This window comes from Hippocampus comes, unplaced genomic scaffold, assembly GCF_001891065.2.
Source record: "Hippocampus comes isolate QL1 unplaced genomic scaffold, H_comes_QL1_v1.1 scaffold156, whole genome shotgun sequence".
NCBI classification, from domain to species: domain Eukaryota; kingdom Metazoa; phylum Chordata; class Actinopteri; order Syngnathiformes; family Syngnathidae; genus Hippocampus; species Hippocampus comes.
In genome coordinates this window covers 2,519,717-2,544,704 of record NW_017805744.1, presented here as the reverse complement: position 1 = coordinate 2,544,704, position 24,988 = coordinate 2,519,717, and the positions used below count along the sequence as shown (strand labels likewise).

At 40.9% G+C, this 24,988-nt stretch overlaps 1 protein-coding gene across 5 annotated transcripts in view; it reads right to left on the bottom strand.

Annotated features, from left to right (window-relative positions):
- The window catches only part of LOC109524410 (teneurin-3), a 223,870-nt gene that overhangs the window by 90,090 nt on the left and 108,792 nt on the right, over positions 1 to 24,988 (bottom strand). For all 5 annotated transcript variants that reach the window (XM_019884281.1, XM_019884282.1, XM_019884283.1 and 2 more), the window contains 2 exons: positions 24,396 to 24,627; positions 10,085 to 10,323 (listed from right to left, as the gene is read on the bottom strand). In XM_019884281.1, the coding sequence (XP_019739840.1) occupies positions 10,085 to 10,323; positions 24,396 to 24,627 (471 nt within the window). The remainder of the gene's footprint in view (positions 1 to 10,084; positions 10,324 to 24,395; positions 24,628 to 24,988) is intronic.

Sequence of the window (24,988 nt, the reverse complement as noted above, 5' to 3'; positions counted from 1 at the left end):
GCGGATGGTTGTTCGTCCCTGTGTGCCCTGCGATTGGCTGGCAACCGGTTCAGGGTGTCCCCCGCCTACTCCCCGTAGACGGCTGAAATAAGCTCTAGCATGCCCGAGACCCTTATGATGATCAACGGATCGGATTGGCTGGTTAATTCTCAAATGCTTATGTTGCGGCATGTGTTGCGACCATTACATTGTTGATACTATGCTGATTTTTGTTAATTCAGTTCTTAACAGATTATATAGACTATTCATTTACACATGCACAGTATTTTACTACATGCAGTTTAGTGCTGCTGACCATTGCCGCTGCCATTCGCTTTCACTTGTCTACATAGAAACATTTTAGCTCGGTCTCACAAATCAGGTCATCCAAATACGATCTGATTTTGACTCTCAGGTCAGTACGCTCCATGTATCCCTATCCAATGTTTGTGCCAATTGGATGTGAAATACAATTCTCCCCCCTTAAGCGCTTTTATTCCACCTGGGGCCTGTTCTCCACTTACCTTGTGAATATCCTGTCATTTCCATAAATTATTCTGGCAACCTTGGCCCGTCGCAATGAATATTTATGGGTGCCCTGAAAAAAATCCCCCTTTCCCACTTAAAGCTGACCTTTTATCTGTTATGTTATAAGAGTGTGCCCCCTGGAAAACCTTTGCTGACTGTAAATTGGGGAAAAGGTTGGATTTGTACATTTGTAACATGTTAGTTTAAGCTCGGGGTTAATACAAAAAAAAAATCTTCATGTGAGGTTTAAAAAAAAAAAAATGTAATGCTTCTTTATACAGTCCAGCGAGTTTGAGGAGACAAATTAAAATATTCACATGTCACACTTGGTGCAGACCGCCATGATAATCGCTCATGATAGCAGAATGAGCGATGCAGCCCATCTGGAGTCAGCTTGTGCCAAGCGCAACTCCGTGGAGCCGCGAGTTCTACTCACATTTGTGGACATTAGGATGGGGATGGAAGCATGTTATGGGACAGAAAGTGCCACCACTTTGCTCTCTAGACACATATGTAAACAAACACGGTGCAGTTCAGCCTCTGGCGGTAGGCCCTTCGGATCAAAGAAAAGAAAATAATCCAAGGTGTTATATCAACCTCAGGCTTGACAACTTCATGTCTTACAATCTGCTTCTGGCATTATGTCAAGCTTCTGGCATTATGTCAACCTTGTTAGCTCATTTGAAACTGTCGGTGGCATTTTTCTATGTTGTAAGTTTCCTAAAATGACGACCAACTATTGGTGTTGCACTTTCCTAAAAAGAAAACATTTAAGCTTTCATACTAGCCTCAATGGACATCATGGCTAGTGACATGTTTTTGAGAAGTAGGTCAAACTCATTTCAAACTATAACCGGTTCAAGATTGTTTTGTTGTCTTCCTAAAATCAAAAGCCAAATTATTGATTTTGCCAAAATGAAGCCAATGATTGATACTGCCCCCCCCCCAAAGAAAGAAATTATTGAGTGATACTTTCTAAAACAGAATACAAACTCTAGTTGACCTTTCCTCAATGGAAGAACGTTTCATGTTGCACATTACCAAAGGTAAAGCTATTTACAGTATCTTGTACTTACCTAAAGACTGGACGTCACCAAAAAAACAGGGATGTTGTACTTTTCTAAAAATAAGACACACTTGTTTCCCTTACCCAAAAAGACAAAACAAAATTCACATTGCAATTATCTGAAAATAATAACAATAATAATAATAATAATAATATTACATGTTAAGAAATAATATTTTGTTAATTTGATTGTCCATGAACATATTTGGAGAATTTGCTGCGAGCCATCTTTTGTGTTTCGTTTTAAATGTCATCTGATATTGTTTTCCCCAGAGAAAATCACTTTCTTCCCTTACTGTTCCCAATGTGAGCCCCAGCAGGGGCAGCACTTGCACCCGCTGTTAGGGTGTAAAATTGCTGTCTTAATTACTTTGTTACCTTCTTGAAATGGAACAATTTAATCAGCGAACTGCGCATCATTGGGGACAAAGGACTCCACAGTGGATCAAGTCGTTCCCAAGCGCATGTTAAAGCCAAATAAAATGAATAAGCATCGGAATTTCATGATATTAGCTCATAAACAGCAGCAAGTGTTACTCCAATAAAGGAGATGTGAGCAAAATTACAGATGTGGCACATTACCACTTCCCCAGACAGAAAACGCTTGCTCTGGACTCACTGATATAGCAGCTGGGAGATAGTCGGCACATCTTGCTAGGCCATATTTCACCTGCTTACAAGGCCCCCCGATTCCCCTAAGCTGAATGAAGAGCCATGCGGTGCACTGGCTCAATTCCTTGGAGGGGAAGATGGTTTAATTTTGTGGTCAAGACTGTAAAAGGATTGTGACAAATCAGCTTTGGCACCCAGTAAAATGTGGGAGCTGAAAGACAAAATCCTGCATCTCAAGGATTGAGCCAAATTAAGCCACATTTTGCATAAAGTCGTGGAAAATATTGGACCAACCTTGTTTTCGCCAATTACTTGTTCAATTTAATGCCTGGTGACAGTTAAGGTGTATCATGTGGCTCAAAGAAAAAAAACATGGAGTGCCTAAAAGTTTTTTTGTTTTTTGTTTTTTTAGCACTACCGTGCCATAGCTATTGATGTAAGATCTGAAGTGTTTTTGGTTGTTATCAAGAAAACCAAGGAAAAAAAATATATCTCTTAAACTCTTCTGAGCTATTCTTGCTGCTGTTAATTATATTTGTCCACGCAAATGTACCTTTAGTTATACCGCATATTCACAATGACAAATTAAAGAAACATGAGCGGTCTAATATGTATATATATATATATATATATATATATACATATATGTGTGTATATATATATTCTTTTTTTTTTTACACAAAGTACATGACTGTATATAATCGCTTATGGTGTATTGGTACACTCGCCTGACTTGTGTGCGGCCAGTGTGCGTTCGGTTCCCCCTCAGTGAAAGTGTGGGTATTGGTGCGATTGGTTGTTTGTCTCTGTATGTGCCCTGTGACTGACTGGCGACCAGTTGAGGGTGACTTCTGCCCAAAGTCAGCTGCGATAGGCTCCAGCACCCCCCGCGACCCTGTTCAGGAAAAGCAGTGTTGAAAATGGATGGATGAAGGAATGACTGGATCTTGTTAATTGTGTGTGGATTGGTCTTCAGATTTGTATTTATTCTTTTGATATGGTCCAGAGGGTTACCACGTTTCCATTGCGATTTATCAGATAGGGGAAAGAAGCGTAACAACGTAAACAAATGTAGTGAAGCTCAGCCTCTGGCTAGCAAGTGTGAAAAACCACCATTAGTGTTTTTGCACTGTATTAAATTCTGACTGTTCAAACTATTACTGTTGCACTTGATTGAATCATCCATTTCTTCAAAAAGAAGACAAACTTTTTACATTGGAATTCCCGAACCAAAAAAAAAACAAAAAACTTGTCCTTTCCCAAAAAGAAGACAAACCATTGATGTTGTGAATTCCTAAAATGAAGACAAATGTTGAACTTTGATAAAAAGAAAACATTTATATAATCTTTCAAAAGGACACAGTCACTTAACATTCCTCACAAGAAAATTGCTAACTGCAAAACTTTCCCAAAAAGTGTTGTTTTCCCCAAGACAAGGCAAGTTTTGACATTGAGCTTTTCCAAAAAGAAGACAAACTATTTTTGAACTTCATTACAAAGAAAACTCCTGATGTACTTTCCCAAACAGATGGAGTCTGCATCAAGGTAGAACCACTAGTGTAACTGAGATGTGACTGCGGGTCACTTTATCAAAATCAGCAATTGTGTCAGGTAGAATGTGATGGATGCACATGTCAGCCGGAGTTTATTGTATGAAGAGGGCACACGTATTGCAGGTCTTGCTACTTTGCGGCCCAAGGGGACTGCTGAACAGATGGAAACTCCACACGGAAAGTCCCCGAGCTGAAATTCAAGCACAGAGACTTTGACTACAAGCAAACCATGCTGGCCAAATGGTCCACTGTGTTTGCCCAATGGTTGGACTACAAATAAAAATGATAGTGGGTGAAAATGATAAAAATGGACTCTAGTAGAGTCAGTCATTCACGTTACCGTGTTTCAACCAAGGGAAAGACCATGCATGTGGGTTGGTCGATAGCACCTTTGTTGATCATTAAGTTGACTTTGTATTAACCAAGGGAAGTGTCCATCCATGTGTATAGTTTGGCCTGTGGTAGAGTCAGTCATGTGTTTTGGCACGTGTCAGTCCACGGGAGGTCTGAAAAATCCATCATTCATTTTACTGAGGCCGACAGGGGAGGGCACACACCTTGAGTTTGGTATTTGACTGGTCAGCGACATTGACAATCATTATTTTACGTTGTGAGAATTGAGGGGAGGTCTGTGCTTTTTTGAGGGTTCAATTAAATGGGCGACAGTACAGTCCATCACTAATATAACCATGTGTCAATGGCTTTTTGTATTTTTACTCACCCCTCTGGAACAGTATTACCGCAATGATCATTGTAGCCCCAGCTCTGCACATACTTGAACTCTTGTCCTTGATCTATATTCCACAGCAGCAGACACTTTCAAGCGCTCAAGGACTTTCTGTACGATTGCACACTTAAAGTTGTTCAACAGATACTGCTACTGGTCACTTTCAAAATGGTGCAATGATTACCTGCACCAACTGCACACCCGTCATAGTATTGTATTCCACCAGTGACCACTTTATCCCCGCTCGATACTTTGCACATTGTCTCACAGCTGTCATTGGGTGGTACTACTGCACAACGGTACCCTTACATTACGGAATGTCTTTCCATACTTATTTGTCATGTCCTATTTATCGTAGTTGCTTGTTAGTGATAACATTTGGCCTGTACTACCATAGACAAATTCCCTGTGTGTTTCTACATACTTGGCCAATAAAGATGATTCTGATTCTGAGGAGAAGGTCCATGTGTATAATTCGAACTATAGTTTTGTCAGTCATTCATTCATTTTCCCATGTGTCAGCTCCGGGAAGGCTTTGTGTTTGTGAGAAGAATGGGTTATGGTTGTTCGAGTGGCGCTTCCTATCAAAGCAGGAGGATGTTATGAGCAGAGGCTAAGTGAGACAGATGCATCTGAGTCATATTATGTGTGCAATTTCCAACAACAACAAAAAAGAAACATTTTGAGGAAAAAAAAAAACTGTACAGATATAGATTAAGAGCCATGCCAGACTGGCTCTCGAGAGGCAGCCTTGTCTGTGGTGTTCCATTTCACAGAATGGCATGTCTAAAGATTGTCTAATGCCACCGGGAGATAATGGAGTCGTGGAGTTTCTCTCGCTAAGACTGAAAAGGAAGGAAGGAGGCGTTGTCGTCATCTGCTGCTTCCATTTTCCATTTCATTTCAAATGCACTAATTACGACACGCTAATTATCATCTTAAATCATGAGCATTCTTTGCATGGTTTCAGTTTGTGAAAGAAACACATTGGAACTAACTGGTTCCCTGACTTTACCTTTGTCGCCTTGCCCTGCTTCCCCGCCCCCCATGAAGAAAAAAAAAAAAAAAAAAAACAGGCAGGAACTATCGCAGGTGTCTCATTGACAGTGACAAACTATCAGAAGCAACACAGGTGACTTGTTCATCTGGCAATGCCGGAAGGACAACTGGAGGTGAACGTTAGTCAAAAGAGATTTTATCTACTCAACAACAGATGAAGGGAGATTTAAATGAGGCCATGCAAGTTATATGACAATTAACGCAAAATGGAAATGGAGTTGAAAATAACAGGAAATAAAACACAGCTTGGGCAGAACAAATAAGGCACATTTGGTATTTCTCAGGTCGAAAAACTGATTGGCAGGATCGAGTGTAAGCTCTCGATATCATGACGTTTACCACAATTTTATGGCAACATATATCGTTATCGCTCAGAGTACCAATTCTGTACAGCCTTATTACATATAACGCAATGTGTCATATTTTTTTGTTCTAACGCCATATGTATTCGACACTGTGACACAACACCAGCATTACAATCGACCAGAGATCGGGACTGACAATTCAGACTCTATTTTTTGAGACTTGCAACTCGACTCAGACTCATCCATGAAAGATTCGTGTATATGTGTGTGTGTGTGTGTGTGTGTGTGTGTGTGTGTGTGTGTGTGTGTGTGTGTGTGTGTGTGCGTGCGTGTGTGCGTCCGTGCAGCTCAAGTGCCAGCTCACAAGTTGTCCCTCCACCTCCCCATACCTTTCTGTGCACCCGAGCAACGTCCAAATCTTAACGACGTAGTGAAGTCAAAGATGACAACAACACACAATCATCAGCTTGGCACACTCGCAGCAACAGACTGCTGCAGCGCTGACGTTTGTGACAGCTTTTAACTTGGACTTGTGGTCAGGGACTTGACAATTGACTTGAACTTAGAGACTTGTGACCATCTCTTCTGTAGACATCAGTATTGGAAGCATGTACGGTAGGATCAATAAACCAGAAAGATGTATCGCAATGTATCGTATCAATATAACTCAGCGTACAGCAAGGGTCCCCAAACTTGTCCTGTGATGGCCAAATAACTTTATTCTTCTCAGACAAGGACCGGGGTCAGTTTGGAACAAAAAGTATGACAATCGCAGAAGTTTCTTAATGTAAATATTTATTGTTTCCTAAAAAGCTACACATCACCAAATCTTAACCCTTTCTGGGATTTTGACAGGGAAAATAAATAAAGAAATAAATACATCAGCTGAATCATTTTGTCTCTTACCTAATCTTTTAACCATTATTCTTTTATTTGACAGTGGTATGTTCAGGACTTTTTTTTTTTCGAGGGGTGGTTTCAGATAGGGCACAGACTGAATAAGGGTGGAATAGACTGTTACGTTCTATGCATGTACAAATTTCAATCACGTGGCTAGGCTGGGGAAAAAAAATGATAATGCATCTCTGGTATTGTTCAGGGTGCAGGGCTAAATGTGGAGGCGGGCGTTATATGGCCTATGGGCCCTAGTTTGGGGACCACTGGCGTACGGTATCAATACACCTGCATTAATAATAAACCAGAATAAAATAACGATATTTATTGATTTGTTATAGTAGAGTGTGGATCCAGTAGCATCAAATATCAACATCGCAACGTGTGTTCTTGGCTGCAGGGTGCAAGTTGGATGTACCAGTATTAGATATTAATATCACAATCATTCTCTTGGAGCACAGTATCACCATAGCAGAATTTGATCACTATATCACAAATAGCGCTGCAACCAATGTTTATTTTAATTATCGATTAATCTCTCAATTATTTTGTTGATGAATTGACGGATCAGGTAAAAAAAAAAAAATCATTTCCGTTCCTTTATTGAAAAGAAGACATTATTTCAAATTGACAGTGCAGGAAAAAAATCATTCCGATTCAGTTACTGGTTTGGTCTGGAACAACAGAAAATAGGCCAAAACATTGATCATTGGTTTCCAAAGTAAAAGCAATTATTTTATTTTAATTCAACACTAAGGTAATTAGTCTGCTTTCATGGAGGACTACAGAAAATGGGTAATATTTACTGCCGAGAAGCTGAAGATTTTCAACATTTGTGCAATTTTGAATGAATACGTGTATAAATGTGGAATCGATGATCCAATATAATTATCGATTAATTTCATAATCGTTTTGTTGTGGATTAATCAATTCATTTTTGCACCTCTAATCACAATGTTACCATTCTTTCTCTCTTATGGTACAAATTTCCGAGACTAATAGCATTTGATATCGATGTTACAAGGGGACAAAATCAACACACCATGATTTCCCCAGTTTGGGACAAATAAAGGTTATCTTATCTTATGTAAATCAAACAAATATACTGTATATATCAATTTATACGGAGTTAAAGTAATTTGTTTATATAGTTTAGAATAATCAGTAATAAGTTGTTATCGCTGTAAGCAGTGATTCTGATTCTGTGCGTGGGTGAGTGAGACAATAAAGATCAGAATGCTAATGAGTGTTTTTTTTTTTTTTTACAGTGCACATGTTGCGACTGTGGGAGGAAGAACATGCAGACTGTGCATAGGCGGCCTCAGTCTTTTAATGGTAATTAAATGGCAGATAGGCTGCATTTATAAAGCGCAGGGGTGGGCAAACTTGTTTTGCTCAAGGGGACAAATTTGATTCTTAAAATGGACAGATGGGCCAGGTCATTCGAAAAAGCACAAAGAAAAAGTTAATGGGCATGTAATGCTGTAATTTAATGTTTTGTGAATAAAAATTGCTTTTATTAGTCATAAAATTAACCACATTCATTGTTTTCTTTAATTCTATTTAATTTTATTTTAATTCTATAAACTCATCCATCCATCTATCCATTATTGGATTCGCTTATCCTCACGAGGGTCGTTGGCGTGCTGGAGCCTATCCCAACTGTCTTCGGGCAGTAGGCGGGGTACACCCTAAACTGGTTGCCAGCCAATCGCAGGGCACACATAGACAAACACCTATTCGCGCCCACAATCACAGCTCGGGACAACTGAGAGTGTTCCATCAACCCACTGTGCATGTTTTTGGGGAATGTGGGAGGAAACTGGAATACCCACAGAAAAAAAAAAACCACCCAGGCATGGGGAGAACCTGCAAACTCCACATCGGAAAGCCTGAGGCCAGAATCAAACCCTGGTCATCTGTACTGTGAGGCGGACGTGCTAACCAGTCAACCACTCTTTTGTACAAAAAAATGAATCTAATAAATTACATTTTTTATATATATAGTTACAATGAATTTGCAAATGATTCAAATAAACTATATTTATTTTACTAATTGGCTTTATTATCATGCCATGAGTCACAAATTGATTGCCTTTGTGGCTGAGAGTTACACTCACCATGTCCATGTCCACGCATGCTTCATGTTTCAAGTGGAATGAAACTGAACTCAAATATGATCAACACTGCCACTCTGCACAAACTCTGCCGAATATGCAGAGCAGATCATGAGTGGGCTTCCCTCCCTCGCTTGTTGCACTTCTTTGTCATTATGTGGAAATGTGGGTACAGTCTTTTTTTTTTTTTGCATTAAGCAATTGATGAAGTTAAAAAAAACGTGTTGAATGCAAACAATTACACACTACAATTGTGGCGTTAGTAGGACTAACACAAACTGAATAGCTGTGTTAAAATTGTATTACTTGGAAGGCAAATAACAGTTTAAATTCTCAAAACGTACTTAAGGGACATCCACGTTCTTGATGTGGCTAAATGCATTGACTATGTCATGATAATAACAGACTTTAATTTTAGCATCACGAAGAGGCAGTGTCAATCAGCCTTTTAAAGATATAAATACTTACTGCCTCAGACAAAACAGAGATTCAGTCAAATATTTCAATTATTTCTTTGGTGAAGTCCTGCTCTGTTTACAATTCAACTCGTATTAGGCCTAATTCATCCATTTTTGGAGAGGCGCTGAGTGGCTTGCGAAAAGGAAACATCACTGCTTCCCTTATTATCGCTCCTTGGTGGAACCTACTCGATTCTCACTCTCCAATGTACATTTAAGACAAATGAGGCAGCGGCGTGAGAATGACTTTTGAGGAGGGAGAAAGGTTGCACGTAGCACACATGGGATACAGCTAAAGTGATCTTACAATAAGGACATTAGGGATGAGGGATACCAGTGTCAGTCCTAAGAATGACCCGATACTGTAGCATGCAGCCTTCCTGGTAGGAGTGATGCGGCGTGTGCACCGAGATACTCGAAGGATACGGACGGCAACACCTTATGGAGAGCACGAATTTTGCTCTGCAAAATGGATGATTAACTCTGAAGGTGGCAAGCAGTTGTTTCGCGAGCCCTATCCCCCCTTTGCTCCACGTATGCAGTTTGGTGAGCCTCATTTCTTTGATGGCCCGGAATAGTTGACAACTAAGTGTTCTTATACTGTTTGTGTTTTGTATTTTACAGCGGAATGTGCTCATAACAGCTTTGATTTAGTGCTACTGATGCCAAACTGTGGTCTACGTCGGTTTGACGGAACACACTTTTTCCTGGTTAAACTAATTAAATAGCTATTCTAATTGAACCCTGACATTAATTGCTCCATTCATAGTGTATGTTGGCACTGACCTATGCAGTAGCAGAGGGTGACTGACAGCAGCACAGCCACGGCAACCGCAATCAGAGCGGTGCACTTCCAGGAGCAGTGTTTGGGTGACTTCTTGAACTTGAAGGCGCCGCGTGACAGGCTGCCGCGGGGCAGCGGGCGCGCCGGCGTGGAGTACACCGTGCCCGTCGCCATGGTGTAGCCGGGTGCCGCCGCGCCGAAGAAGGGGGTGCTTCCGGTGCCCGTCTTAAACAGGAAATGCCTGTCGGATAAGGAGATTGATACATTGATGTCAATATTTGTATGCATTTTTGAACAATTTCAGAGAAGAAGAAAACAAATGAGCAAGGAACCGGGGTGTTATAAACTACACATTAATTGGCCAATTATGTTATTAGTCTAACGATATTGTTATCACTCAAGGTTATAATATACTTATAACACCATTTTAGATATTGGCAGGTATCATATCTGGATCTCTCAGGGTATAGTATAGATATGCAAGCATGAGTTGTCTGTATCACAAGGCAGCTTTACTGTATTTACATTCCAAACACTGAAAAGCATTTACAAACAAACCAGTTAAAGACTGCAAAGCAAAGCATTCAATGATTTATAGACCAGTAACATTTATTCATTCATCCATTTTCCGATCCACTTATCCTAACAAGGGTCACGGGGGGTGCTGGAGCCTATCCCAGCCGTCTTTGGGCAGTAGGTGGGGGACACCCTGAACCGGTTGCTAGCCAATCGCAGGGCACACAGACGAATAACCATCCACGCTCACACTCACACCTAGGAACAATTTGGAGTGTTCAATCAGCCTGCCATGCATGTTCTTGGAATGTGGGAGGAAACCGGAGTACCCGGACAAAACCCACACAGGCCTGAGGAGAACATGCAAACTCCACACAGAGAGGCCGGAGCTGGGATTGAACCCGGTACCTCCGCACTGAGGTCGACACGCTAACCACTGAACCACCGGGCCGCCCTAGACCAGTAACAGAATTTTAAAATGAATTCTCTAGCTGACTGGGAGCCATTGTAAAGCCTTTCAGACTGGGTACAGCATCCACACATCAGCATTAGATGTCAATATTGCGGCAACGTACTGATGCCACGCATATACTGTATGCCAGGGTACGAGCAGCATTGGAGATGAAAATATATTGAAAGACTAGCATTACAATTCAATGTTGTATGTATCAGATCACAATCTGCAGTGCAGTACTGCTTTAAAAAACATTGATATCACAATGTATCATATTGTAATCTTTCGAGGTACAGTTCAATACAAAAACTGAAAAAAATCCTTAAAAAAAGACGGTCAATGTCATGGCTTGCAAATCGTCAGGATCGCAATCCAATTGAAAATCTTTGGTGGAAGTTGAACAAAATGGCAATGCTCCAACCTGCAAAGATTATCTGACAAAACCAATGAACGAAAGTTGAAGTCAGATTGATGACGAGTCCTGTTTACCACTCATTAAGTCATGCCTCTGAGACTGTGCGCTGTTCTGAAAGCCAGTGTTTTTTTCAAGATTCCATATTTTTTTCCTCAGGATTGGGTGGTTATTTTTTTACCCCCTCGGCTTGGTCTAAACAAGCAACATTCTGACTATCACATTTTTTTCTTGATTTCTTTTAGTCTTTCAACCAGAAAGTTGTCATTCGAAAATATTTTCGCGTCATGTCGGTGATCAGCTTTTTTTTTCTACAAAATTAAACAAGTGACTGTTGATTTCATCATGGGCGTCATTAGGCCTATTTTAGGGAGGCTTCAGCCTCCCTAAAAATGCCTTTAGCCCCCCTAAATAATTTCATTGCATTGTTTAAAAAAAAGTATTTATTTTTCCTGTACTTTTGCTAATATATTGCATCAAATTCAATGTAATGTGGCCATTTTAAATTATGTTTCGATAACCTGCCGTGGCCATTTTAAATTATATTTCGATAACCTGCCATTATTGTAATGTTAAATCTCCCAGGTTTCCTGAACGCAACAGGTGTTGCGTTAGCATTTGACGTGTCTGTCACCATCGCCGCATCAAATGCTAACGCAACAACTGACAGTTCATTGCCGAAAGTTAGGTTGAGTCGACAGCATGGATATTCGACAGTTTTTTAGAAAGGTAAATTAAGTATTCAATGCATCCATGCTGGTAAAACTAGTGACTATAGTCCGCTAAAATATCTCCAGTAACAGCAGAAACTGCACTGTAACAAGTGTTCACTTTTGGATAAATTAAGGTGGTGCTTAATAAAAATTAAGCAACATTTTATTATTAAATACATAAATAATCATTACACCAACTCTTTGAGGCAACACCTATTGAGATTTTGGCCTATATAAAATAAATAAATAAATATAAAATAAATACATTTATCAGGCTAAAGACGCACAGAGAGTGAGCCGGGGGGGGCTCTGCTGGACAGGTGAGTCAATCAGATCTCAAGGCTAATTTTATTTGCAAGGCTGTTCCCAAAATGCAATCGGAGCTTACAGTAAGTATTGAGCAGCAAACTTGTGTTTTTCCAAAGTGATGAAGCTTTTGCATCTCATTGTACTAACTTAAATTGCATATCACGGCAGACATCTCAAAATACATAGTCTTCTGGGGGCTAAGCATATATTAATACATTTTGGTAGAGAGGAATATAGGCCTACTGTCATATAGGTTATGTTATCGGGCATCCTTCTAATTCCCTTGAACAACCAAGATTGAACTTTTGAACGCTTTATAATTTCAATTATCTAGTCCAGTTAAAGTCCAGGGGAGGAAGCCCCATCATCGTAAAGAGGATACGAATGTGATGTGTGTAGTTCTTCATAGCCTCTTCATTTTGCTCTCAAAGTGCACGGAATTGATGGATTTTTAACAGAATGTAGAAAAAAATTCTCCCGGGGGGGCATGCCCCCGGACCCCCCTAAAGGAGCTGTGTTCCCCTTGGGGCTAAGCCCCCCTTGTTCTTGAAGCCTAGTGACGCCCCTGGATTTCATAATTCTTGCCAGGGGTTGTATATATTGATATTGTGATATATCATGAGCTGTTAGGGTACAGTATCAATATCACCAGCAGGAGATATCCATAATATGACATTTACTATTATTTACTTTCGGGCTTAAGTATCAATATGGCGATTGCACGACTTACATATGGCAAACGCAATGTATCGTATCATTCACTCAAGATCCATCATCAATGCAAAATAGATTGCAGATTCATACCATAGGCTAAACCAAGTTTCTTGCAGTTGCTGGGGGGCACTTTAAAAGTCTGCAAACACAGCTACTTTTTTTTTTTTAATTGTGCTTCTTAACACTGCATTGGATTCATAACAGCATGAGACGGACACATTTAATATTCATGAATAATGAATGCTGCTGCCATTAAAATGGAGTTTGTTAAAATATCATAAATATCGATAGTCTCCCCCCCAAAAATTGTCCAGCCCTTAATAGCAGCCATAATCCACAGGGCTACGCGACGTAAAAACCAAAACACACACTAAAAAGAAACAATCCATCAAGAATACAATGAACTCCCGCCTTGCTTGCTTGACCTTTTATGACCAGGCCTGTGCTAATAGCCTATAATACCTGCGCTAATTAAGAGGCTTTAATCAACGGCATTACGCAGCCATCGTCCTATTAACTTTTAAACCCCAAGTGAAAAGCTCTTAAGTAAATGAATTAAGCCTTCTTGCCACTCTTACCAGCGCTTGTAGATTAATACCCCCAATGGCCACAGGGCTCGAAAACTGGAACCGCTGACCCTCCGGCCTACCCTCTACTGTTCTGTATATCAAGGAAGAATTTTTACTACCCCAAAACATAATTTCTGTATGTATTTTTTTAAGATTATTGTGCCACCTCCAGCGGCACAGAAGACAGACTGCTGTTGATAATGGTCAGGACCAATGTACCTCCTTAAAGAAATGCGGAGGAACAGTGACTTAAGGGGAGCCCAGGCTGGCAAACCACACCCTCTAAAAACATCAAGGACACAGCTTAAAAAGAATTTAACACAGCTGAACACGGAACATGGACAGAGGGGTCAAATGTGGTATTTGAAACAAGAGTCCTAGCTGTAGGAACCTTGTCAGTGAAAAGCTGAGGGAATCTGTTGCAGAATTCGGGTGAAGAGTCTGAGCAAATAGGCAGAGGGGGTTTCAGTACAGAATCAATAGTTGTAAATAGTACACGTGGGTTTGATGGTTAGCCTGAATTAGGCTAAATGGATGCTCTTTTTCGGCCTCTCTAACTGTGATCTGGTAGTTATACCAGCAGTCTTTCTTGATTTGATAAGAGACCTGCAGCTTGTCTTTCTTCCACTTACATTTGGCTTTACGGCACTCACTTAGCTGCAGATATCTGTCACTGAACCAAGGCTCAGGTGTAGGTTTTGACTTCACAGTTTTTAACGGAGCCACTGAATCCAGTATAACATGACAAGATGAGTTGAACCAAGAGGTGAGTTCCTCTGTGTTTGAAGAAGTCCCGCAAAGGTTATTAAAGGCATCAGCGAACCGACCAGCAGTTTAAGGGTTAAAAATTTGGCGGTTGCACTCTAGAGTGGCAGATTTAACAGCAGCATGAGTTAAAACAACATCAAAGAAAACTGTTATGTGATCAGAAATAATATTGTCCAAGATTTTCAAGGTTGACACCGTAAGCAAGAACTAGGTCAAAAATATGTCCTTGTTCATGTGTCGGGCCGAATGCCTAAGGGGGGAAAATAATCAAAAATATGGTCACCATTGCTACTTAAACTCCCACTCCCCCGAAATGACAAACAAACAAACAAACAAACACACTTGAAAGCTGTTTTGAATCTTAAAAAAATCTGATCTCCTTTCTCACTTTACTTTTTGGTTATTTTTTTTGCCTTAAGTTGACTGAAAGCAGCCTGCAGTAGGAGTACAAGGAGGAGGGTGGGTTGCATGGCAACGGATAATTCATACAGCCAAAAAGCCATACATTTGCTCATCAATTATTTGGACGGCATCTGTGAAGTCTCTTAATTTTTCTCGTTTAAATCCGACAAGAATCTGCACTCAAGGAGCATTAGTACAGCCAATTAACAGCATTATCTCAAACCCACACCACGAGTCACGACACACTCAAACACACAAAATGGCTGCCTTCACAACATTCAACAGTCTTTTTCTGGAAAGTAGGACATGCAATGAACTTCCAAGCATCTCCTGCATACGGTACATATTGTGATCAATGCTAGGGCGCGGAGAACAAATGTCACATTTTGGACCAGTCTGGCAGTCCTTGGCGGCCCCCCGACTGACGCAAGCTGTCGACACACAGATGGAGGGGGGATTCCGTTTAAAGGTTAGCGCGCGTCATTCCCAGAATTACAATGGCCCAGGTAAGGAGGTGGGAGGTGTTTTTCCCATTCCTGTTGGCTGTATGCGAAAGCTTTTGTGAAAAAAAAAAAAAAGTTCTTTGTTGTGGAATTTCTGTGGTGCATCTGAGTTTATCTGTTTTGCGAGTAAAGATTATACTGCAGTGTTAGCTTCTGGGGCTTACGTTTTAGCACCTGTGATCTAAAGCTAGCTTGAAGAAAGAAGCCAAACTGAATAAAAATATAAATTGCAACTTTAGTTTCTGCGGTTAAAAAAAAGAGACAAAAATCCAAATCCATGCCTGAAATATCAAGTATACTCGTTCTTTATTCTCATAATAAAAGTAATTCACGTTCATGTGGTCAGACATGGATAGCGGCGTTGACTGCACTTTACCTAATGTCACAAAAATGAGTTGTGTAGACAAGAAAAATGAGAGAGAAGTTAACGTCCTCCTCCTACCAAGTCTGAGGACTAACTGGCAGGAACCCAGGGCAGCAACTGATCTATCGGTGCCAGCCGATGAGATCACTACTTAGCAACACACCTTACATTTGAAACAATATCGATTCTTTTGTAGCTTAGTTGCAGTTCTCTTGTTGGTTTGTCTTGTCTGTTTCAAAAATTGTGTCGTTTAGAATCTATTTCTGTCTTTATACCATTGTTATTTATGTTGTACTGGGTAATTATAAATGTTCTGCGGCTGAGTTTTTTGTTACTTTTGTTAGTTTTTCTTTTTCCGAAAAGTTTTCAGTTGTTTTGCCCTTTTCGGTGTGGAGCTCCTTTTGTGCTTCGCCCATCCACTTCTGTTTGCTTCTATTCGCATTCCGTAATTTTCCATGTGACCCTTTTGTACGGTGTGGTTCATCTTTCCCTGTATAGTTTCTTGCTCATGGTGTGCATGCTCCTTGGGTTGAATAAACCTATTGTTTGGTGTCTCTATTTTGAGTTGGCTTTGCTCCTTTGGGTTATTTATTTTGTATATACAACCATAACACTCACATTCGGAAACCGGATGTATGGTACAAACACAGAACGTCTGCTGTAATAACTCGAGACTGTGTTGCGATTGTGAGAAAATGAACAGCAAGTAAAAAGTCAGTGATGAATTTGCATGACTCAGGGTGCACTTATTTGTTGTATATTTGTAAATAAATTATGATCTAAGCCATTCCTCAATCTTGTTTGAGTTTTTTATAGTTTGAGGTGTCACAAAAGCAAAAAAAAAAAGTGTCAAAGTCACTGTTCTGCTTGACATGTTTCTTTTACAAAAAGCTTTGTACAGTGAAATCAACCCATGTTCGACTGTTAATGACTAAAATCCTTATCCTACTGAGCGGCAAAGATTTGCGAGGTTTGCGAGGTGCTGCAAAGATGAATGAGTTTAACTGCCCAAAGACAGGCACGCAAAGCTTGTAGCATCTGATTCAAAAAGGCTTGAAATGCAATTTGCTGCCAAAATATTTGAGCAAAGGCGGTGTTGTCATCATGAGGTGTTATGCTCAGAATTCTGAGGAAAATCCTGAATTAATTAAAAGACTAAACTAAACTGTGTCAAAAAATGAAGCATCCCGAATGCTGTACTGTACATGGCTGGAAAATATATATATTTTTAAAAAACAACAACAACATGACAAATATATGACACTGCTAATGTCCAAACTACAACCGCATTTTTCTGGATGCTTTACATGTTTGTTTTGGTTTTCCTTTAAAGAGCACAATGAACATGAAATGATGTCGGATACAACGAACAAACACGGCTGCCGCGTAATTGATTAGCGCCGGTTTGACGCAACATGGCGCATTGCTATGCTAATCCGGCTGGTGGCAAAGGCAGAGGGACAGCCGCGAAAGCCGATGAATGGTCTCAAGTCGAAGGGACTGGGACCTGCACGCTTGTCCGTCCCATTGGGACGAATGCGGCGGCAGAAAAGGCCAGGGGCGCTCTGCGGCCGCCACGGCTTGTCATCGACGTGACATTTGAAAACCAGCCACAAAACACGAAACAAGTGAGCGGGTGGATTTGTCCACGGCTAAACTGCACAAGAAGAACACTCGAAACAAAGCCAATTGAAGTCGTCCTAACGGCTAATCCGCCTCTCCGACGCTAGCCCTTAGCTAGCAAGAGCATTACACGGCTGGAGATGAATAATCAAACTGCAATGGTTTGTAAACAGGAAAAATGTGACATTTGTTACATATTATCATATAATTAATCAGTTAGTTACAGTATGTCGGAAATTATGTTTTCAAAGATGAATTGTATATAATGTACATTGTATTTGTCTGTCATTCATCTCCTAAAAAGAATACAAACCACTGATGTTATATCAAGAAGAAAATATTGAAGGTGTTACATATGTATTTTTTTTTCAATTATTTTTTATTTAATTTCCACTTGTTGGTGGCGTTAATTTCTGATTAAAAAAAACTACTAATGTCGCCCTTTCATCTAAAGAAAAGATTTACAACGATTGCACTCATTACATATTTTTCCTGCCTGCATCGTTCACAGTCAACTCACCAGAACACATCTCCAGGATCGTCGCCACCGACGACCTCCCACAAGGCAGCAAAGCGTCTTCCGACACGCTCTCGATCAATTCCACACGGGCGACATTGTCAACGGAGAACGCCTCTGTTCCCTTGCACGCATGAAGGCTTCGACGGAACAATTGTGAACAACCTTCAGATGTTATTCAAGGCCCCAAAAAAGAGAAGCTTGTGATGTAGCAAATATGTTGTACATAAGTTCTATTTGGATGCTTACAGTGAAGACTTATAGAAATAAATGTGCACTCTCATCCACGATGAGGGCTTAGCCTGAGAGGATCAGAAAGGTAAAGGTAAAAATACAATTTGCATCAAACCATTAAATGTCTTTGTCATACATGTATATGCTCAAAAAAATAAAGGGAACACTTAAACAGCACAATGTAACGCCAAGTGTTCCCTTTATTTTTTTAGCTGTGTATATATATATATATATATATATATATATATATGTTTGCATGTGTGTGTGGGGGGGGGGCAATCGTCTAATTAGTAAAAAAAAAAAAAATTCATGGAATCTCACAAAATTTGTGCAATTGGCTCTGAAAAGTACATCAGGGGTGTCCAAACGTTTTCATGGAATCTCACAAAATTTGTGCAATTGGCTCTGAAATGATGATCATGGAAGAAAGATGTGCTTCCCTGGACATAAATTACATCAGGGGTGTCCAAACGTTTTCATTTGAAGGCCACATACAGAAAAATGGAAGGATGAAAGGGCCACTACTGCCTCAACTTTTTTTGAAACATGCTAAAGACAGTCAAGAAAGTAATCATATATTGTTTGTATTGTTTAGTTAATTTTGTCAGCTTTCTATGAAAGGTGTTAAGGAAAATAGTTGAGTAGTTTTCCGAGTTTTTGTCGTGACCAACAGCCCTCTATCTCACAGAACTCCGTACTTAACAGCAGCCAAATCCCATTTTGACATTTAGAACCAAATAAAACAAAAAACTGTAGTAAGGTGACTATTTTTCAGTTGCTTGAGGATCATTAATGTGATGTCTTTGTGTTGTTCGTCTCGATGTGCCCTGCGATTGGCTGGCAATCAGTTCAGGGTGTCCCCCGCCTAACGCCCGAAGACAGCTGGGATAGGCTCCAGAGCACCCCCTATATATATATATATATATACATACACACACACACACACACACACACACACACACACACACACACACATTTTTTTTTTTTTTTGTCATGACGCATGCCGCAAATAGCCCCTGGCCTGTAGTTTGGATACTGCTGCAGTACATGATATCAAATAATGAAATAACAGCTTCTGTGTGAAAATGTGTTTTGTCTGTTCCCACCGCTCTTAAAAGCAACATGGATTTGCGGCACAACTGCAGGCCGATAGAAAGGCTTTGCTGATAATGGTCTTTTCTAAGTGATTCAGCAGGACAACTGTGCTGAGTTTGGCCAAAGGCTGCAGGTGAGGCCATCACCTTTTATTCAGCAGCGCGAGGAGTGTGAGGGGGGACAGATAACAAGTACAGATAAAGTGGATTGGCCCGCCGGTTGAAGGAGGAAGGACAGGCTGAGACAAGTACAACAAGGTTCATGCTTGTAAAGTCGGGAGCATCTTGTGACTCTTTTGGTGTGTGCCTGATTGCTTCTGGTTTCCATTGCAGAGAGTTAAAATGAGATGAAGGCGAGTGCGGGTTTGATGCTACAATAAGTCAAGTAAGTCCGGACTTGTGGGAGACAACCTAGTGCAGCGGTTGTCAGCTCGGACGGGACCCGCACCGCTCATCCTGAGGGCGTGAATAACATAGATACAAATTGAAGAAAAACAATCATTAAATAAAATTATCTTGAAATCATGGAAATCTGAGGAAAATATTTGTTTTGTCCATCTGTGCTGTCTGATTTCGTCCCCGTCTGGGAGTGAAAAATATTTACCAATGCCACTGGTTTCAAGCCAAGAATCAGGTCTTCCAATTGGGTTCTCAAGACAGGTTTAGGGTGCCAGTGTGGCTTTCAATGTAGGTTTTCAAGCATGGGGAAGGGTTTCATATTATGGTTAGAAGCCAATGTGAGTCTTTCAAACAAGAGTTAGGGTTTCAATCCAGGGTCAGAATTTCAGACATGGGTTGGAGTTTGATGAAAAGATGTAGGGTTTGAAATTAAGGTTTGAAGCCAGGGTTAGGGATTCAAGTTTGGATTTTCAATAGGGTTTCAACAGGGGATATGGTTTCAAATTAGGGTTCTTATGTTAGGGCTTCAAGATTGGATAAGAGTTAAGTTTTATAATTAGGTTTTCAAGTTTGGGCTTGGGTTGTAACAAGAGTTAGGGTATAATGACTGGGTTTAGTGTTTTTTTTTTTTTTTTTTAATGAAGTCAGGTTTTGGGTTTCAAGTAGGGTCTAAGACCGGGGTGAGTATCTCATAGTAGGGTTTCAAACCAAAGCTACATTTCAAAGTACTATGGGTCGGGTTTCAAGTCCTATAGCAACATTCCACTTCATCCATGAAGTGGTATACGCACACTTGCAGTACTACCCCATCAATCAAGTCCACAATGATTGGCTGACGACCCCATTGGGGTCCGAAGGGGAAGATCTCCCAGACCACATCAACAAAAAGCTCAAGTTGCAAAAAGCACTTTGCAGTGCTGAATGAAGTGTTAGTCTAAATGTGCTAATTGGACACACAAGCAATCAGCTCAACATTATTGAACCAATCAATGAGAGACCGAAATCTCACTGTGATCAAGCTACGTTTGCACTCTTTACCCTACTGCAAAGGAAGTGGTAATTCCAATGACCCCGAACCAAGATTTAAAACCCTACACTGGAATCATTACCCCGGTTTGAAAACGTATTATGAAACCCTAACCCAATACTTTGAAACTCTAACACCGGCTTATAATAGTGAGACCGCAACCATCAACTGAAACCTTGATTTGAAGATCTACCCCTGTCTTAAAGCCCCATTTTGAGGCTCTAACCCTTGTTGAAAACATAACCCTGGCTAAAAATCCTAATTTCAAACTCTTGTCCAAACATAACCCTTAGTTTCTACTTTAAAATCATATCCCTTGTTTGAAGCACACATTTCAAACCCTTACTTCAAACCATAGCAGTGATTTTAAAGCCTTCCTCGGATCGCAATTTGAAATCCTACTTTGAAACACTAAACAAGGGTTTAAACCCTCATTTGAAAACTAATTTGAAACAAATACCTCGGCTTGAAACCCGGACCACTGTTTGAAAGCATTATTTTGAAACCTGACTTTAAACCTTAACAGTGGGTTTGAAACCCTAATTTGAATTCCTAATTTCAGGCCCTCCCCGTAGCATGAAATCATGAGTTGAAATCTTAAACCTGGCTATAAATCTTACTTTGGTAGACTTGCAGTAGTTTAAGGATGAAGGAAAACATTTTTGGGGAGTACACTTTTCCACTAAAATGCCACCAGAGCACATACTGTGCAGCACATAGTTGACGGAGACATGTGGGACCAACTGCCACCCCGTTCGGAAAGCAACGGGAAATTGAGAAAAATAAAAAGTAAACAATGACATTTTAGCGGCGCTCGTAAAAAAGCTAAGAAAGAGAGCAGCGCAGTGAATAAAATGATGCTTCACGGCAGGACTTGAAGAATTAAAGTGTCTGCTTTACGGCTCATACTCTATCACGCTGTTATTGTGTCACAAATGTATCGCAAACGGCGTCGCCGGCCTGATAAATGTTGTGTGCTTCGACTGCCTTACAGTGAGGCCTCCATTTTGACTTGCCGTGACTGGATCTCGTTCATTGCACAAATCAAGAGTGTCAGATAAGAGAGCTTGTTAAAAGTGAACTCCGCAGGGTGCCATGCTATAAATTTTACCACAATGTATAAACTGGGCTTGAAACCCTACTTTCAAAACCAAACTCAGGCTTGAAACCCTGACTTTAAACCGTAACGTAGGGGTCTTTAAAACCCAATCCCTGACCTGAAGCCTTTATTTGCAGTCCTAAACCCAGTTTGAAATCCTAAAACAGGCTTGCAACTCTGCTTTAAAACCTTAATCCTGTGTTGAAACCCAAACTTGAAATTTTACCCCTATCGTGAAACCCTGATTCAAAATGCAATCCAATTTAATTCATGAAGCATTTTAAACACAAAACACAAATCCGTGCTTTTAATCCTAGATTAAAATCCCAATCCAGGCATCACCGGTGCTTTAAAACCCTAACCGGACCTGAAACCATAACTTTTAAATTCTAACTCTGGATTAGATCCTGAAACTTTGACTCAAAGGCAAAAACCTAACCCTGATTCAAAAGGAAACCTCAAATCTGGTCTTGAAACCTGACTTTGAAATCCTGACCCAGTCTTGAAATTTCGATTTGAAACTCATTCTCTTATTTGAAACCCCGAATCTTTTTTCAAACCTTGATTTGAAATGCTATCTTAAGTGCAGAACCCCAATTTGCAATTCCTAACTGTAATCCCTCGTTTGATAAATGCGCCTCGAAAGATGGCACAGTTTTAGCCACCTAACCGTGAGGTCTCCATGATTGTTCCCGGGCTGATCAAGGGCAACACCATTTGTGTTGACAATTTGCACCAAGTCCTACTGAATTCTCCTGAGAAAAAAGCTCTTCCATGTCGACGGTGAAACGGAGGCTGGTGTGAATCACACTGAGTCAGGCGCAAGACGAGAGAACTTGTTAAAAGCCAATTCTGCCAGGGTGTCACCCAGGTGTGAACATGATTTGATGCAATCAACAACCACATCACATGTTGAAGCCTTAGCTATGGCTTCAATCCCTATTTTAAAACCCTGACCTATATTCAAAATGTTCACCCGGTCTTAAAAGCCACTTGAAAGATTCACTTGAAGCTCTCTTTTAAAAGCTCAACGCTTGTGTGCTGTCCTCTCAACATGTGACTATGTGCAGCTCAACAGCCAGCGAACCAGTAAAGAAAACTCCAAACACATGAATTTTCTTGCATTCATAAAGTTCTCTTGTCCCAACAAAATGCAAAAAGGGATGTGTAAGTGTGGTAAAAAGATGAAAGTCTTCCATGGGTCAAGTGTTTGGAGTACACTCACCGCCGTCTATGAGCTATTCTGAATCAACTGCAACGATAACTCGTTTTACACAGGAGAAATACGTCAAAGATCTACAATTATCAACCAATGCGTTTACATTAGTGAAAGGCGAAACAATCCACAAAACAATGATCAGCTCATCAGCAAGTTCTGTAGAGGCCTGAAACGATGATGAACAATTGAATCAGGTGTGTTGGAGTAGGGAGGGATCTAAAACAGGCAGGATATGGCTCTCGATGAACCAACCATTCCCTACCCTTGGTTTACACCATGATTCTGAAATCCTGGTTTCAAACGCTTATTAGAAGTTGAATAATGGTCATTATTTGAAACCTTAACCTCTAAACCCTAATTTGAGACCTTTAACCAAGTTTGGAACCCTGACACATTCTTTGAATCTTACTTTGAAAGTCAAACTCATAATTAAAACCGCAATTTGATAGCTCAAAGGCCTTTTCTTGGTGTTCAACGTGGCACATGGGCAACTGTGCTCGAGGGCAAGCTTGCCCAAATTTAGAAGTGGTTGCTTCACGGCCTCCCAGGAAGTGGCACAGATCCTATCTTGCTCTTTAGTCTATTGCTGTTTGTATTTTTAAATCCCTCCGCCAACACCTCTCCTATTGGATGCACCGTCTGATGTCATCGCGAGGCTGTGCCCTCGTAATGACTTGGGTTGTCGGGGCCCTGCTAAATGCAACATCAACAGGCTTTAACTTGACACCATAGCCTTAGCTTGATAACCGAATGTGAAACTCGAACACTTTGCAACCCTGTTTTGAAACCTTATCTTGAAGCCCTAACCCAGGGGGTCAAACTCAGTTTTGGTGCGGGCCACATTTTAGTGACCATTTCACTCGGAGGGCTGTTATAACTGAAACCATACAACGAAGTCAAGAATAATTGTTGATTCAACTATTCTTTAAGTTCCTATCATGAGGGGTTTGGTAACAAGAAAATGTTTAGAATATATCTCTTATTTATTACAAATGAGAGTTTAAAAACTTGGTAGACATTTTAGAAAGGATCATGGACATTGAGATGTTTGAGCTGCTTTCGCGGGCCGCATAAAATGACGTGGCGGGCCAAATCTGGCCCCCGGGCCTTGAGTTTGACACAGGTGCCCTAACGCAAGCCTGAAACCCGAATATAAAATGCTACTTTGCAAATATGCAAATAAGGCTGCTTCGTCCAAAGTCCTGCTGAGTGTAATTGTCAAGCTAACAGAATAATTAATAGGACAGCACTGCTGCTCGTCCACAGATTATCACTACAGGACATGTTATCCGAACACACGGCGGGATATTAGGGTAACCACGGCAACCGAGCGAGCGCCACAGCAATGCATGCTGGGAAGCATGGTGCTTCACTTACCGGCTCTCCAGGGCCACATTGCTGCCCAGCACCCAGCTGTCCTGCAGCTGGACGCATTCCGCCGTGCTCTGCAAATCGGCCGCCAGGCCGGCGGCGGGCGGCGGGCTCGCGGCCCTGTGATTGGCCAGCGAGCCGCGGCTCAGGGATGTGATGGAGGGGTGCTGCTTGTGGGGAGGCGGCGGTGGTGCTGGCGGCAGGGGAGGTGGAACCTGAGGACTGGACAGATGGTCGCCTGGAGAGAGAAGGGAGAGGAGGGGAGAGACGTACTCATGTTAGACTTTGATCGAAGCTTTCGTTTTCTCTTCAGTCAGGCGACTAATTGATTCCCCAACCCTGCAGATGTTTTGAAACCTTAATTCACAAACCTAACTAATACGTGAAACCTTACTTTGAAACCCTAGCCTTAGCTCGGAACCCAAAATTGAATCGCAGCACTGCATTGAAACCTTATTTTAAAACTCTAACCTTGGCTTGAATACATAATCTTAACCTTTGTTGAAAGTCAAAACCCAGTCTTGAACCAGAAACCCTGACTTGAAGTCCTACTTTGTGACCACAACTCCAAGGTGAAACCCCATTTCGAAATTGCAACT